The sequence below is a fragment of the Megalopta genalis genome, chromosome 4, assembly GCF_051020955.1.
Source record: "Megalopta genalis isolate 19385.01 chromosome 4, iyMegGena1_principal, whole genome shotgun sequence".
Lineage (NCBI taxonomy): Eukaryota > Metazoa > Arthropoda > Insecta > Hymenoptera > Halictidae > Megalopta > Megalopta genalis.
The window spans coordinates 26,026,634-26,040,684 of record NC_135016.1 but is presented as its reverse complement, the minus strand read 5'-3'; the positions used below and the strand labels follow the sequence as shown (position 1 = coordinate 26,040,684).

At 40.8% G+C, this 14,051-nt stretch overlaps 2 protein-coding genes across 4 annotated transcripts in view; one reads left to right on the top strand and one right to left on the bottom strand.

Annotated features, from left to right (window-relative positions):
• Nucleotides 1–14,051, bottom strand: part of Grd (GABA-gated ion channel) — a 76,326-nt gene that overhangs the window by 42,661 nt on the left and 19,614 nt on the right. For 2 of the 3 annotated variants that reach the window (XM_076520834.1, XM_076520835.1), the window contains exon 2: nt 943–1,090. In XM_076520834.1, the coding sequence (XP_076376949.1) occupies nt 943–1,049 (107 nt within the window). In that variant the 5' untranslated portion in view covers nt 1,050–1,090. Of the gene's footprint in view, nt 1–942; nt 1,091–14,051 lie in introns of those variants that run through there. The other variant, XM_076520836.1, reaches the window with a different exon arrangement.
• Nucleotides 5,218–12,114, top strand: LOC143259299 (uncharacterized). Its single transcript, XM_076520833.1, has 5 exons — nt 5,218–7,886; nt 7,953–8,187; nt 9,333–9,541; nt 10,862–11,175; nt 11,759–12,114. The coding sequence occupies exons 2-5, from the start codon at nt 8,041–8,043 to the stop codon at nt 12,013–12,015; spliced, it is 927 nt and encodes a 308-aa protein (XP_076376948.1). The 5' UTR covers nt 5,218–7,886; nt 7,953–8,040; the 3' UTR covers nt 12,016–12,114.

Genomic DNA, 14,051 nt, shown 5'->3' with positions numbered 1-14,051 from the left:
CTCGCTGGTTCACAATCTTCTTATACTGCGACGCACTTACGTCTTCACACGGTTCCTGCATTTCTATCTGCACCATCCACTTATACCTTTGTACGCCCTTCTTTCAGACTGTGCTTCATTTTTAACGTTAACCTACTCGTCCAATTTTTTTTTCCTTTGTTCGGCTCTTCGCTTCTCGTTCTTTCTTCCAGCACGGCTTTCTTGTCGACGCCTTGTTCTTTTTTCTCCAGCAATTAGTTTTGTCTCATTCGAGTGTTCGAATTTCTGAATTTCAGATTTTAATCATTTGTTCACGCACTGGGCTTAATTGGAGATTCTAAGATTACGGTTTCTCTTCCGTTGTCCTCGGCATTTGTATACGAAGAATTTGATAGGCCACCGATTGCGAATCGATGCTGTTCCACGGACTTCGGCGAAGACGGCGCATTTTTACGAAAATTGAACATCGAGAGATGCTGCGCAGTTTTAATCTCAGCTTCAATAGCGATACATTTCGGTAAATGGAACCGTGAAATGATACTTAAAACGATTCGTTCAGAACACACTTGATACTCTGTGAGTCGCGGGAGCGAATCGTGAACGAACGTCCAATTAAAAGCATTCAAAGTGATCTCGTAAAAAAGATCAATTAACTCATGCTGATAGAAAAATAAGTTAGTTTTTCATTCGGTAAATTTAAAGAGGTACGATAAGAGGGAAATACTTCCATCGGCGCTTGTTCTTAGATCTTTATGTAACAATTTAGGAGTCTAGTCATATTCTCTAAAAATCAGTTTAATAATTGCTTGTTATTGCAAAAGAAATTATTATTATTATAATTATATTATTTATATAATATATATAATTATATTATATATATTAATTATATATATTATTATTTGTTTCAGATGCGCGTACAGTCGTTAAGGGACCTGTTAAAAATTGGATTTAACGTGTGCTTACAGGAAAGATGCATAAGAAGTGATCAAGTTGGCGAGGGCCAGTAGGACTCGTTGCTTCATGATGTCCTGGGATTGATCCTCGCCTGAAACGTGTCCTGGCTCGTTCATCAATTCGCTTCAAACGCCAAGCGTTGCCACGATTTTTGCTTCTGAAACGGAGAACACCATTCGTTTAGCATTATCGTATTACAGACACGTGGTCCAATAATATTTCGTATTGCTTCGGTTAAGCACCTCTTTCAAAGATCTCATTTAAACATTAACTCGTTGCACTCGAAGCCATTTTAACTGTAAATCTAAAATAATTTTTCTGACCTACGCTGTCTCTACAGGGTGTACCGAAAATGTCTCGGAATCTGGAAATGGGAGGTTCCTGAGGTCATTTGAAGCAACTTTTTCCTTTGCGAAAATTTTCTCCGAGGCTTCGTTTACGAGTTATTAACGAAAAACACTGACCAATAAGAGGCGAGCTCGGTTGGCGCGCGGCGGCCCAGCCAACGAATGCACAAAGCCCAGTTCCGCTCATTGGCTCGGCAGTCTCGCGCCAAATGATCTCGCCTCTGATTGGTCACTGTTTACTCGTTAATAACTCGTAAACGAAGCCGCGGATTGCATTTTCGCTAAGGAAAAAGATGCTTCAAACGACCTCGGGAGTCCCCTACTTTCGGATTGCGAGACATTTTTGGGACACCCTGTATTTTATATAACAGAGCGCATTTTACGCGTGCGAAATTGAGTCTTGTGACTTATACAACAGTTATACTTTTAACAATTTTTCAAATCGAAATTTTCTCGATGTAAGAATTATTTTGGAATGTGATACAAACATTTTTTAGCGGTGCCTCGGAGTCACCACTCGAGCGCAAAGGGTTAATACCCAATACCCTATTCAAGCTATGCGAAGGAATGAACCTTGTTTCGCATGTTGTACAAAACTGTTCTAAAACATTGATTGAAATGAACAACAAGACAAAACTAATCAGTGAAAACGGTAAAGATATGTTCCTTACGACGAAATTCGTGCCAACCAGTGATCCTAGAATCTTTTTTTTTCTGTAATTAATTTTTCACTGCACGATGATTTTGCAGGTTTCGGCTCGCGATATACGTCCCTGATCGTCGCCTCTGTTATTTGGGGTACAATGCGACCGATGAAACTTCGTTCCGCCAGTCATCGATGATGATTTATATCGACGAGCAAAAATGTAGGTCGAAATTCCACTCGAAATTTCGTGGTGAACGATGTGCAAGAACCGTGGAAAAAAGCGAGTAGGAATACAGATCGAAAGTTCGTTAGCGACCCGATGAATGATATGCTGATGGTCCGATGAGCTCTCAAGCGACAACTAGTAAAGTAAATGCTTGGGCCCGAAGGGAATAAATAACAAAACGCGCGTTGCGCAATCGTCGAATCGAGTTACGTGTTACGCACTCGAAGAAAAAAAGGGGATTTCGTAATTCACGAAAAATTTGCTGCGTTCCTGCACCCGTTTAACCAAATGGGGGCGTCCAATGCAATTGACCCCGAATTCCGGCGGTATGTTGCTCCGGGGAATAAATTATCTAGAATTAAAAAACTAAGATAGATTTTCAATCGTATGAACAATTTCATTCGCTCGGAGAACTTTTTCTGCTTTTTCCTTTGAGACAGTTTCTTAAAAGAAGTTTGTTTTATTAAAAGCCAGTGAAGGCTGTCTATAATAATCGCTATTAAGTACAGCATGTATGAACAATTCGAGAATAGCTTTCAGCCTTACGTTACTTAGTTCTCCCGTGATAAATTTATAAATGTAACTTATATATTCGTGGTGTGATGTGACCATTATACTGATATAAATTATACTATTGTATTGTATATTGTATTGTATTATATATTGTATTAATATGTATTATACTATTTAAAAATAAAGAATACAATCTTTATTTTTAAAATGGTCTACGATACTTTTGCAAACGTAAAACTATTTTTTGGTAAAGCGCCTCGAAAAATTAGCGTTGCGAAAGGTAGCATTTCAGCGATCTCATGCTTGAATTCAGTAGATAAGGTATGCCATGATCAGGCAGTATCAATCTGTCTATAATAATCGCTATTAAGTACAGCATGTATGAAAAATTCGAGAATAGCTTTCAGCCTTACGTTACTTAGTTTTCCCGTAATAAATTTATAAATGCAACTTTTGTATATTCATGGCACGATGTGACCATTATACTGATGTAAATTATACTATTGTATTGTATATTGTATATTGTATTGTATTGTATTGCATATTGTACTAATATTGTATATGTATTATACTATTTAAAAATAAAGAATACAATCTTTACTTTTAAAATGTTCTACGATACTTTCGCAAACGTAAAATTATTTCTTGATAAAGCGCCTCGAAAAATTTGCGTTGCGAAAGGTAGCATTTCATCGATCTCATTCTTGAATTCAGTAGATAAGTTATGCCATGATCAGGCAGTGAGTGAACGCTACAACAACTATAATACATTCAGTGATCCGCTTTTCCTATCTTCGACAAGTATTGATTTTAAAACTATATTGAACTCTGATCTGTGCAGGATATGATCATTGCACCGGATCTTTCTAAATATTTTGTGGCGGCTACCTCCAGACCCGCCAGCAGATGGCTCCTCTTCCCGCAAGTAACCGATCCGCCTCAATTTGTATATGTATATGAGCCGTTTAAATTGAAAGTGGCATAAGTCATTTCGTAAAAAAAAATCGAGTTAATGGTAACACTAAAAAAATGGTATCTTTCCATTTTTTAAAAATTTGCAATCAATAAGTTGAGAACTATTGAGATTTGTTCGAGAGAAGTTTTGCTAATTAACGGTATAACAAACATGTTTATTTTGAAAGTGGCGTAAGTCGCTGTACTCAGGAAATTAATTGCGGGGCTTAGTGTAAAAGAAATAGAAACGTGTGATAAGTGTGTGTGAAGTATTGTTTTGAATTATTTTCAGTATTTTTAAAAAAGTTGTGATCACTACACTTATTTTTATAAGTGCGAAAGAATAGTGCAGTTTTGTAAATTATATTATAGTGATGTGGCGGCTACCTCCAGACCCGCCAGCAGATGGCTCCTTTTCCCGCAAGTAACCGATCCGCCTAAATTTGTATATATACAGACTTCGTCCTTCCTACCGACATCCCAACGTCTAAGGCAAGGGCCCGCTAGGATAGCCTTACCGACGAGTCTTCTAGCGGGTCCCGGACGAAACGTCTTCCCCTCTCCTCTCCTTAACTCAGTCACCGCATCAATCACCGCCAAATATTCTTGTCACAAAGGTCCGCCGTTTTAAAACAGTTATAAACCGTATAAACTATTAAAATCGAATTACTTCGAGCGAAAATAATTTAAAAAATGGATTCGCAGTTCTGGAATGACATTTGTATGTTATCATACAACACGTATGTTATCATACGATATACATGTTATCAGGTTAGGATCACAGACGATCCTAAGCATGCTCGGTTATATTCTTGTCACAAAGGTCCGCCGTCTAGAACAGTTATAAACCGTATAAACTATTAAAATCGAATTACTTCGAGCGAAAATAATTTAAAAAATGAATTTGCAGTGCTGAAATGACATTTGTATGTTAGAGGTTAATGGAGCTCGTGATCGTCGAATCACGTCACTAAGACGCGCGCGTTAATTAACCCGGGAATCGATGCACGGTCGCATCACCACCGCCAAAATTTGGCGGTTGAACGTTATGAACATACAATATTCCGTTGTTGTTACAAACATATCGAGGAACAGGAGGGTACAGTAATGTCTCTCTAATTGACGCTCAGATTGTCCTCAAAAATGTACAATTTGGGAAGAGAAGATTCGCTTATCCGAGCCTTACAGCTCGTTTTTATAGTCACCGATTGTCAACAGTTATAAAATAATCTTTCTGCATGAAAAATTATTTTCCCTACAAACCTACAAACGAATAGAAGGTAGCATTTTGCATAATTTGACGGACATCTCTAATCGTAATGAGTAATATATATAATATATTATAGTTACGAATTCTCAACAACTATAAAAAGACAAGCTACAAGGCCCGTATAATCGTATCTCCTCTTTCTAAATTGTTCATTTTTGTGCACAATCTGAGCGTCAGTTAGGGAGACATTACCGTATATCGACAGTTTTCTAAATCAACGAGAGAATATAGAACTAGTATCGTACATTAAGTGCTCGACAAAGAAAACTCCAGCTATCCGATAGAATTTCACGGCAGCGGAACACATCGTTCTCTGGCATTACGGCAAACAGCCCGGTGGCGCGGCGGCGGCGGCGGCGACGGTGCTTCAATTATATGGTAGATCGACGATAATTAATACTATTTTATGTGCGCGGTTCGGCGGACGTGCGGGTACGGCCAATCGGTTGCCGTAGAAAGGAATCGAATTAGTGGACTAATTCGTTCGTGACGGGTGTTCCTTTGTGCGGGAAACCAGCGTTTCCAGGGGAAACTCGGTCCCGCCGTCGTTCAACGAGACACAAAACATCGAGCGCGTACTCTTGACTCGACTCTGCTCCTCGCTTCTCCTCGCTCCTCCCCGCGCCGCGCCGCTCGGTCCGGTTCGGTTCGGCTCGGTTTGACTCGGCTCGGAGGCAGCCGTGTGGGATGGATGTCGTGAAACGAGCAGGCCGCAATTCCGGCAAACAAGTCGGGCTCGCAAACACCTGCCCGGACCGGTGCTCACGCAAAACCTTCCCACGAGAAACGTACTTCCGAGGATGCGTTTGACTTGCAATTTAATTTGCCGCGGTTCACGGCGATAATCAGGTCGCTTTCATCCGAACGCCACGTCGCGCCACGTTCTTCGTTAAACGCAGCAGGACGGCGTGCACAGGCAGCAGCCCTTCGAAAATTCTCTGCCGCGTCGAACCGGGATCATCCTCTAAACGCGCGATTCGCCAGGCAATCAACTTTCACAGACACGCTCGCGCGCTTCCCCCTCCCTCTTCCTCTCTATTTCTCAAGCTTGCCCGGTTCTCTCGATCGCGGTACCAAGTTGCTCGGAGAAAACGACCGTGCGTGAGATTGCGGCGAACCGTTTCCGGGGGGAAAGAGTGCGCGGCTGATCACGCCGCCGAATCTCTCCTAAGTTCGAGCCCGGCATCCGCCAGCCGGATTATCTCACGGACAAACTTCGCTAACCTGACACATCCGATTTTCTTTTCCAACTCTGACGGACTCGTAGCAACCCGGTAAAAGGATCAGCCGGATTCTGTTAGCGCTGCTTTTTGCGCCAGACCCGGTTTCGCCGAGCCTTGGGGGCTAAGTGTCGGATCGCTGGTAATGTTTTTCGATGCTAACTTCCGGTTCCTGGAGCATTCATGATTTTACCGAAATGGTCTATGGAGGATGCGAAACTTATGCTATCGTCTTCGGCGGAAAGAAACGACTTGTGAAGACCGGTTCGAACCATTAACCCTTTTTCATGGTGGATAATTGTTTCCTGCGTTTAACCGCTTCGCTCTCTCTCTCTCTCTCTCTCTCTCTCTCTCTCTCTCTCTCTCTGATATGTTATGTCGCAAGGTCGATACTGTATAAGGTCATATATACAGGGTCATTCCTGAGGTGATTTGAAGCAACTCTTTCCTTAGCGAAAATATTCTACGAGCCTTCGTTCACGAGTTATTAACGAAAAACAGTGACCAATGAGGGGCGAGCTCGCTTGGCGCTAGGCGGCCGAGCCAATAAAGCGGAGCTGGGCATCGACCGCTCGTTGGCTTGGCCGCCGCGCGCCTGCCGAGCTCGCCTCTCATTGGTCAGTGTTTTTCGTTAATAATTTGTTAACGATGCCTCGTAGAAAATTTTTGTAAAGGAAAAAGTTGTTTCGGATAACCTCAGGAACCTCTCATTTCCCGGAAATACCATAATTTTGGGACACCCTGTATATATACTTGTATAAGGTAACAGACGAGATATCTCGCGACATGAGGTTATCCCGCGACGCAATACAGTTCGTGCGGTGCCACAGCGAGTGAACACGCTTTAATTCGAAAAATTTGACTCTATTGACACAACAGAGGCGCAAGCTAAGTGGCCGCAGACGGAGCAAAAACAGAAGCGCGTGTTTACTCGTCTGCGACACCGCACGAACGGTATTGCGTCGCGGGATGACGCGCCCGCGGCATCGCGCAAGAGATACATACGTCGCGAGATACAGTGGCCCATACAAAAGTACACCTTTCAAAACGCAATAACTTTTTTGAAACTGGACTAAGTGACTTGAATTTTTTTTTAGCTGATAACGGGACTTGTCTACCAGACGATGATCAAAATACTTTTCTTAAATTTTGCTATTACTTGGAATGACAAAAAAAAAAATAAAAAATGAACTCTCGTTTTTAACTGTTTTATCTGAGCCTATAACGAAAATTTATAAAAATGCCTCTCGCAGATCTCGGTAATCTATACGCGTGCTGAAAATTTGATCGAGATCAGGTGACGTTGTTATAAGTTATAACAAATTAAAGATGGCAAAACTCGCAGTTCTGTCACGATTTTGACCAAAAACTGATGGTTCCGTTCTACTTTGATTTTTCTTTGATCGAGACTATTGCGAATAAAAGAAGCAGGATATATCATAAATGCAGAATTGAAATATGCCTTGTAGGCAATTTTACAGGAAATGAGACCTGTTGATCGGAACCTAACGAAGTTAGATATTCGATTTTATGAACCGAGAGATGAAAACAGAAGACAGTAGAGATGCCAGGCAACGAATTTATGTTACATGTTAATTTGCCGGCGGTCTGAGTTGAATTCAATGTTTTGATTAAATTCGTGGTTTCCGGGAATCCTGATTTGTCGCATGCCGCGACCTTTTGGAAAGCTCTTTCCTTGCATCTAGTAATGAGCATCTTTTGACACTCGGAATTACGGTTTCGACAGATTTTCCGCAAAATTGTCTAACATCGACAGGTAACTTGTCATTCTTCCATCGACCAATTTTTATGAAAACATTCGTTATGGTAAACTAATTTGCAGGAACACCGAATCATAGAACAACATAATAACCCACATGACAATCAAAAGCTTAAATTTCGTTGGATGAAGAACAGTGCAAACATTCGACATGATTCACCCGTCGAATCCGCGCCTAATGAATCGCGTTGTTGACGCGGTGGCGCTTCTCGGTGTTGGTAAAGGATCTACTGCTCGAGATGTCCTCGATTTTCTGCGACATTCTTCGAAGAGCACACACAGGAATCTGACGATGCAGGTAACATCGTCAACTTGCAACGTTGACGTAACATCATTAAATGATTTTCACCGAAATGATTGCAACCGTGAGTTTTCAATCCACGGAGTTTCTATTAATTATGGAGCGCTTTAGTTGTTAAAAATCGATCGCCAATCTGCAATGTTCTCACTTCCAAGGTTGCAAGCAGTTGTCAAAGTATTCCAAGTATTCGGGGAACTTGCGAACGATTTAGTAATCGATGAAACGCAGCGGCGCGGCTAGCATTCTTGGTGCAAGGCTTTTCGAACATTCTCTTTCTTGTGAACATTTTGATAAACGATACAGGCCACGCTTCGTGTTATCTCTGGGAGAAAGTATTTCGTACAGCGAGCCAAACTTTGGGCAATTAAAATTCTACGAATTAAGAAGGAATTAGTTCGATGTACTAAATTCGGTTTCAAACCGATCCGTTCACGTTTAAAAATGTTCATGATTCGTGTAAATCGTGTTATATCGTTTTAAATATCCTCGAATAAATATCGGATGACTCGACACGCTCCGGAACCGAACATTTTATAAAAAATACCGCTATTCTTCCAAAATGTACTTTCAGACCCGCTCCTGTTAAATAAATGACAAAGATGATATGGTTTAAAAAATTAATAAATGCTTGGATCTAGAATTTAACCTGACAGCGATGTCATCTAATGATTCTAAAGTATCATGCTCTTTGTGTAACGGTATTTTAACCCTTTGCACTCGAAGCCATCTTAACCGTAAATCTAAAATAATTTTTCTGACTTATATTTTTCTCCATTTTATATGACAAAGTGCATTTTATGCATATGAAATTGAGTCTTGCGATGATTTGTGATGACAGTTACACTTTCAACAATTTCTTAAATTTGAACTTCGTTAATATAAAAATTATTTTGAAACGTGAACTAACAATTTCAGTGGTGCCTCAGAGTCACCACTCGAGTGCAAAGAGCTTTATGCACTAGAGCTTTATGCACGACCTTGTATTGCATGCTCCAAGTACACACGTGCAAAGGGTCTACACGAAACAGCATCTTTGTTTTTCTTAAACAAAAATCCCAGAAGGATTAAAAGAAAGAAATGATATTATAGAATGCTGCGTGGAATGCTTGTCGAAGAGTTTTTACATAGAATCCACGATTCAGGTTCACCGGGCGTTGAAGCACGCTGTAAACGCCGGTCTTCTGCGGCATAGAAGCGGTCGTTACAAGGCACTGTTCACGCTGAATCCAACACCGACTAAGCAGCCGGTGAATGAGACTAACGATGAAAAATCGGTCGATGAACCGACCACTCTTGACAGCGAACAGCAGCCGGCCAGGAAGGTCAGCTCGGATCGCAAAGAGAGCACAAGGTAGACTTTTTCTCTTTCTCTCTCTCTCTCTCCCTTTCTCTCTCTCTCTCTCCCTCTCTCCCTTTCTCTCTCTCCCTCTCTCCCCCTTTCTCTCTCTCTCTCTCTCCCTCTCTCCCTTTCTCTCTCTCCCTCTCTCCTTTTCTCTCTCTCTCCCCCTTTCTCTCTCTCTCTCCCTCTTTCTTTCTCTCTCTCCCTCTCTCTCTGTCTAATTACGCTTCAACGCATCTGGAACTTTACCGCGGCGCGAGTCTGCGATCCAATTAATATCCGCCGCGATAATACAGTTACGGCTAGTTCCTGTCCTCTTAAAACGATGTTAACTACGGAGTACGGGGTTAACATTGTCGGAGTTAGCCGAATGTCTGCAAAGGACCGATCTAACAGAATATTTGAGCTAGCGGCCAACCAAATCGGAGAACTCTTTATCTTGTTTGTCATTGTAGTTGAAAAGCTGATCCAAATCTTTGCCCGAATTAACCTTTTCACCGTTGACTGAAATAAGATGTTGTTTTTGTGACTTTATATTATATTCCTGTTATGTGAACGCTATTCAGATCACTTCAGATGCACTTGCATTATATGCACGTTATAAATTATATAATGATTTTAGTAGACCTTGATCAATTGGATCAACATTGAAAGGGTTGATGTATGAATTTTGATAGAAATATATATGAAGTGAATTACGTTTCTTAATTTTCGTACACCGGTCAGATGAAAAATCAATTTTTCATCCCAATTTTTAATTCTCTAACTACAGTAAAGTCTCCTCAATTGTCCCTGAGCTTCTAAAAAAGAACCGACAACTTGGGAAGGGGGGATACGATTATTCGAGCCTCGCGACTCGTTTTTGTAATCGTTGACAATCGGTAATTATAAAAACCAGCCGCAAGCCTCTTCTCAAGTTGTCTAGTTTTGTTTACAAGCTGAGGGACAATTGGGAAGAATTTACTGTATAGCGACACTTGTTTTTCTCTGATGCACTGCGACGTGCTTGTCCAAGATAGGAAATCGCGAATGAGACAAAATTGACCAAGCCAATATACGTAGCAGACGATCGACGAAATGTCGTCCGAAAATCATTTGTTTAATTACTTCTAGCAAGGAATGATGTACGAGGGATTTTTATAAATGCTAACGAGACAGCTAACATATCGAAGAAAGATTCTTCAGATTCTTCTTTCATTATGACGGTGGAGCGACAATTTTTCTCCGCTGTTTAAATACTTTTATTAATTAACTCCGTGCACCGTTCTAACCCGTTCGACCGTGATAAATAGAATGAAAGGGTTCACTTCGCGTAATCGTAAACTTGTTCAGCGGGAAACGTAAGAAGCCACGGCAGCAGGAAAGGAAACGCAAACGCAGCCGGAGCCGACAAAGAAGACGAAGACGCCGAAGCGAATCTAGCAATAGCCCGGTGGAAGACATGGGACCGGTGCGAAAGTATAAGCGCAAAGACAATGAACAAAGAGATCGGTCACCGCGTCATAGGATCTCCGATAGCAACGCGAAAGCTGATATCGGAAATGCGGAGTCCTCTTCGGGTCACAAAAGGGGGAAGCCGAAGCCGAAAGACCAAGAATACTATTCCGACTTATCGGATAGCGAGCACGAAGACAGAAAACCTAAAGGTATATTATACTTTTTTCTAATCAAGCTAATTACAATTGTTCGCAAACGATGCCATCATTCCGCGAGTCGTCACACGGAACGGAACGAATTTATCGAATGTGACGTAAAATAAAAAATAAAATAAACTTATTTTTCTAACTGAAATAAATTACAATTATAGTAATTATTTTGCTCGAAAGAATTATCTTGAGTTTCAGAGATACATACGGAAATATAAGTTTGCAATATCGTATTAGATTACTTGAAGCTTTGAATTAGCCTTAATAATTAACCTTGTTAATTAATCTTGTTCGCCTTCTACAGCACACAGTTGTAATATCAATCTTGAATGAACAGAAACCTAATACAAATTTGAAATTTGGTTTACATTCTGTGAACCAAGTCCTATCGTTGTTTCGATATTTTCAATTGTTTGTAAAAGAAATTTTATATAAAATTATTTCAAGAATTTAACCCTTCGTGGTCCGAATTGTTTTTTCCTTTTTATTTGAGAATTTACCACAATGTTCTATAACTATACATATCATAATATTATATACTAGATACATATTTTTACGTCAAAACGATCGCGTTTTCTTTCAGCAAAGAAAAAGTCCTCCTTGCGTCATGAATGCAAGCCCACCGACGGTGGAAAGGTACAGAGACGATCGTGCTCGCGAACTCGGAGCCCGCAACGGCAGCAATCGCAGCAGCTGCAGCCGAAACGGTCTCGCGAAGATGTCAAACGCAGCAAAAATGACAGCGATGGTCACAGAACCGTTGATCGAAACGATTTGCCAGAACAGGACATGGAGAACGAGCATGAGCCTGATAACAGCGCGAGCGGCAGCACTTTGTGAAATTTTTCGTCCCCGCAAGTCATTATTTACAATTATGTTTTTGTCTTTCGGATCTCATGTACGGAATGTATAAGCAATTATATTATATTACTACTCTGAGTCAGCTATCTTCTTTTCTTCTTCGTTTATTTTCGTTAATTATAGTTACTTCATTGCAGTTTCCACTATCGTAGCAAGACTGCGAATTTTATGCATTTATGGCAAAAATGAATAGCAAAGAATATAAAATTGCGAGAAGACAGAATTCGATAATATCGTTACACCGCGTTTTCTGCTTATATCGAAATTATTAAAACTTAATAATAAATAATAATTATATATAATATAATATAATATAATATAATATAATATAATATAATATAATATAATATAATATAATATAATATAATATAATATAATATAATAATTTTTCACAATAGTCTTGAATAATGTTCACTTTGCATGAACGTTAACAGTCTTGCGATTACCATGAGACGAGTCGCCCGAGACACTGTTTATTACGAAACGTTTTTAGAATAGGACTGTACCGAGGGAAATACGGTAAATTCTCCCTAATTGACGCTCAGATTATACAGTAAATTCTCCCTAATTCGCGCTCAGATTGTGTACAAAATTGGACTATTTGAGCGCGAATTAGGGAGAATTTACTGTAATTAGGTGGGAAACTTTACACAGGACACCCCGTACGTGCGCCAGCGAAACACAAAGGGATAAGAAGATAGGAAAAACGTGCAGCATAGAAAATGCATTCGCTTGACGTCGCGACACCTCCGAGACGAGAGTAACGCAGGATCGATGAGTCTCTCGACGAATCTTTCGCGATGATCAATAAAAAATCGCTGGAGGAACAGCACAAAGGGGGTCGAAGCAATGTATCACAGATAGGACGAATGGAGATTCTTCTCCAGCGGCGGATCTACGATTGCGGAAACTGTCCTCTGCGAGAATTTTTCTAGCTCGAGCCCGCCGGAAGCCTCGAAGCAAAATATTTTTCAACGTAGTTGCATCGCTAAAGCTTTCTGCTGTTTATCGGTTTAGCCAATGGCGTTTCCACCGCTGCGAAACTTCCCTCCGACACGGAACGTGCGACCTCCTCGTCGTCCTCTTCACAACCGTATATCACATCAGCTACTCAGACAATTTTTATGTCGTCCATAAGCCGATATTAAAGGGTGCTCGGACGAGATCGCGATGCTGCCGTAGAACAGGTGCAATGAATTGTTTTTGATAGCAGAAACACGCGTTTGACACGCTTTAATTACCTGTGATGATCTGTCTATCGAAAATTATAGTATAGGACTGACGAAATTATTATTAGATCTATATTACTATAGTAATGTCTCTCTAACTGACGCATCAGATTGTGCAGAAAAATGGAGAATTTGGGAAGAGGAGATACGACCATTCGAGCCTTGCGATTTGTTTTTATAGTTTCGAATTGTCAACAATTATAAAAACGAGCCGCAAGGCTCGAATAATCGTATCTTCTCTTCCCAAATTCTCCATTTTTATGCACAATCTGATGCGTCAGTTAGGGAGACATTACTGTATTAGGTCTATCGAAAATCTAGCGTTTCTTAGTACCAGGTTGGCGTACATGGAACGTCGGATTTTTATTACCTGTAAATGTTGTGTCTGTTTTTGTCAAACAGAATTTTTTCAAAACTTCTCTTTTTTTACAAGACGAGTTTATTCATTCGAGACACCAGAACTACAGATTGTGCCCAAAAATGGACAATTTGGGAAGAGGAGATACGATTGTTCGAAGCCTTGTTGCTCGTTTTTTATGGTTATCGATGGTTAACAACTACAGGGTGTCCCGAAAATGTCTCGTAATCCGGAAATGGGAAGTTCCTGAGGTCATTTGAAGCAACTTTTTCCTTTGCGAAAATTTTCTCCGAGGCTTCGTTTACGAGTTATTAACGAAAAACAGTGACCAATGAGAGGCGAGATCAGCTGCCGTGAGGTGGCCGAGCCAACGGCGCCAGCGGTCGAGGTGGTCGAATCCCAGCTCAGCTGGCGCGAGGCGGCCGAGC

Excerpts from the sequence above, each read along its gene's own strand:
- LOC143259299 (XM_076520833.1), top strand. The coding sequence starts at position 8,041 with ATGATTCACCCGTCGAATCCGCGCCTAATGAATCGCGTTGTTGACGCG. Across the intron at positions 8,188-9,332 it reads ACAGGAATCTGACGATGCAG|GTTCACCGGGCGTTGAAGCA; the intron begins GTAACATCGTCA and ends TCCACGATTCAG. Across the intron at positions 11,176-11,758 it reads CGAAGACAGAAAACCTAAAG|CAAAGAAAAAGTCCTCCTTG; the intron begins GTATATTATACT and ends GTTTTCTTTCAG.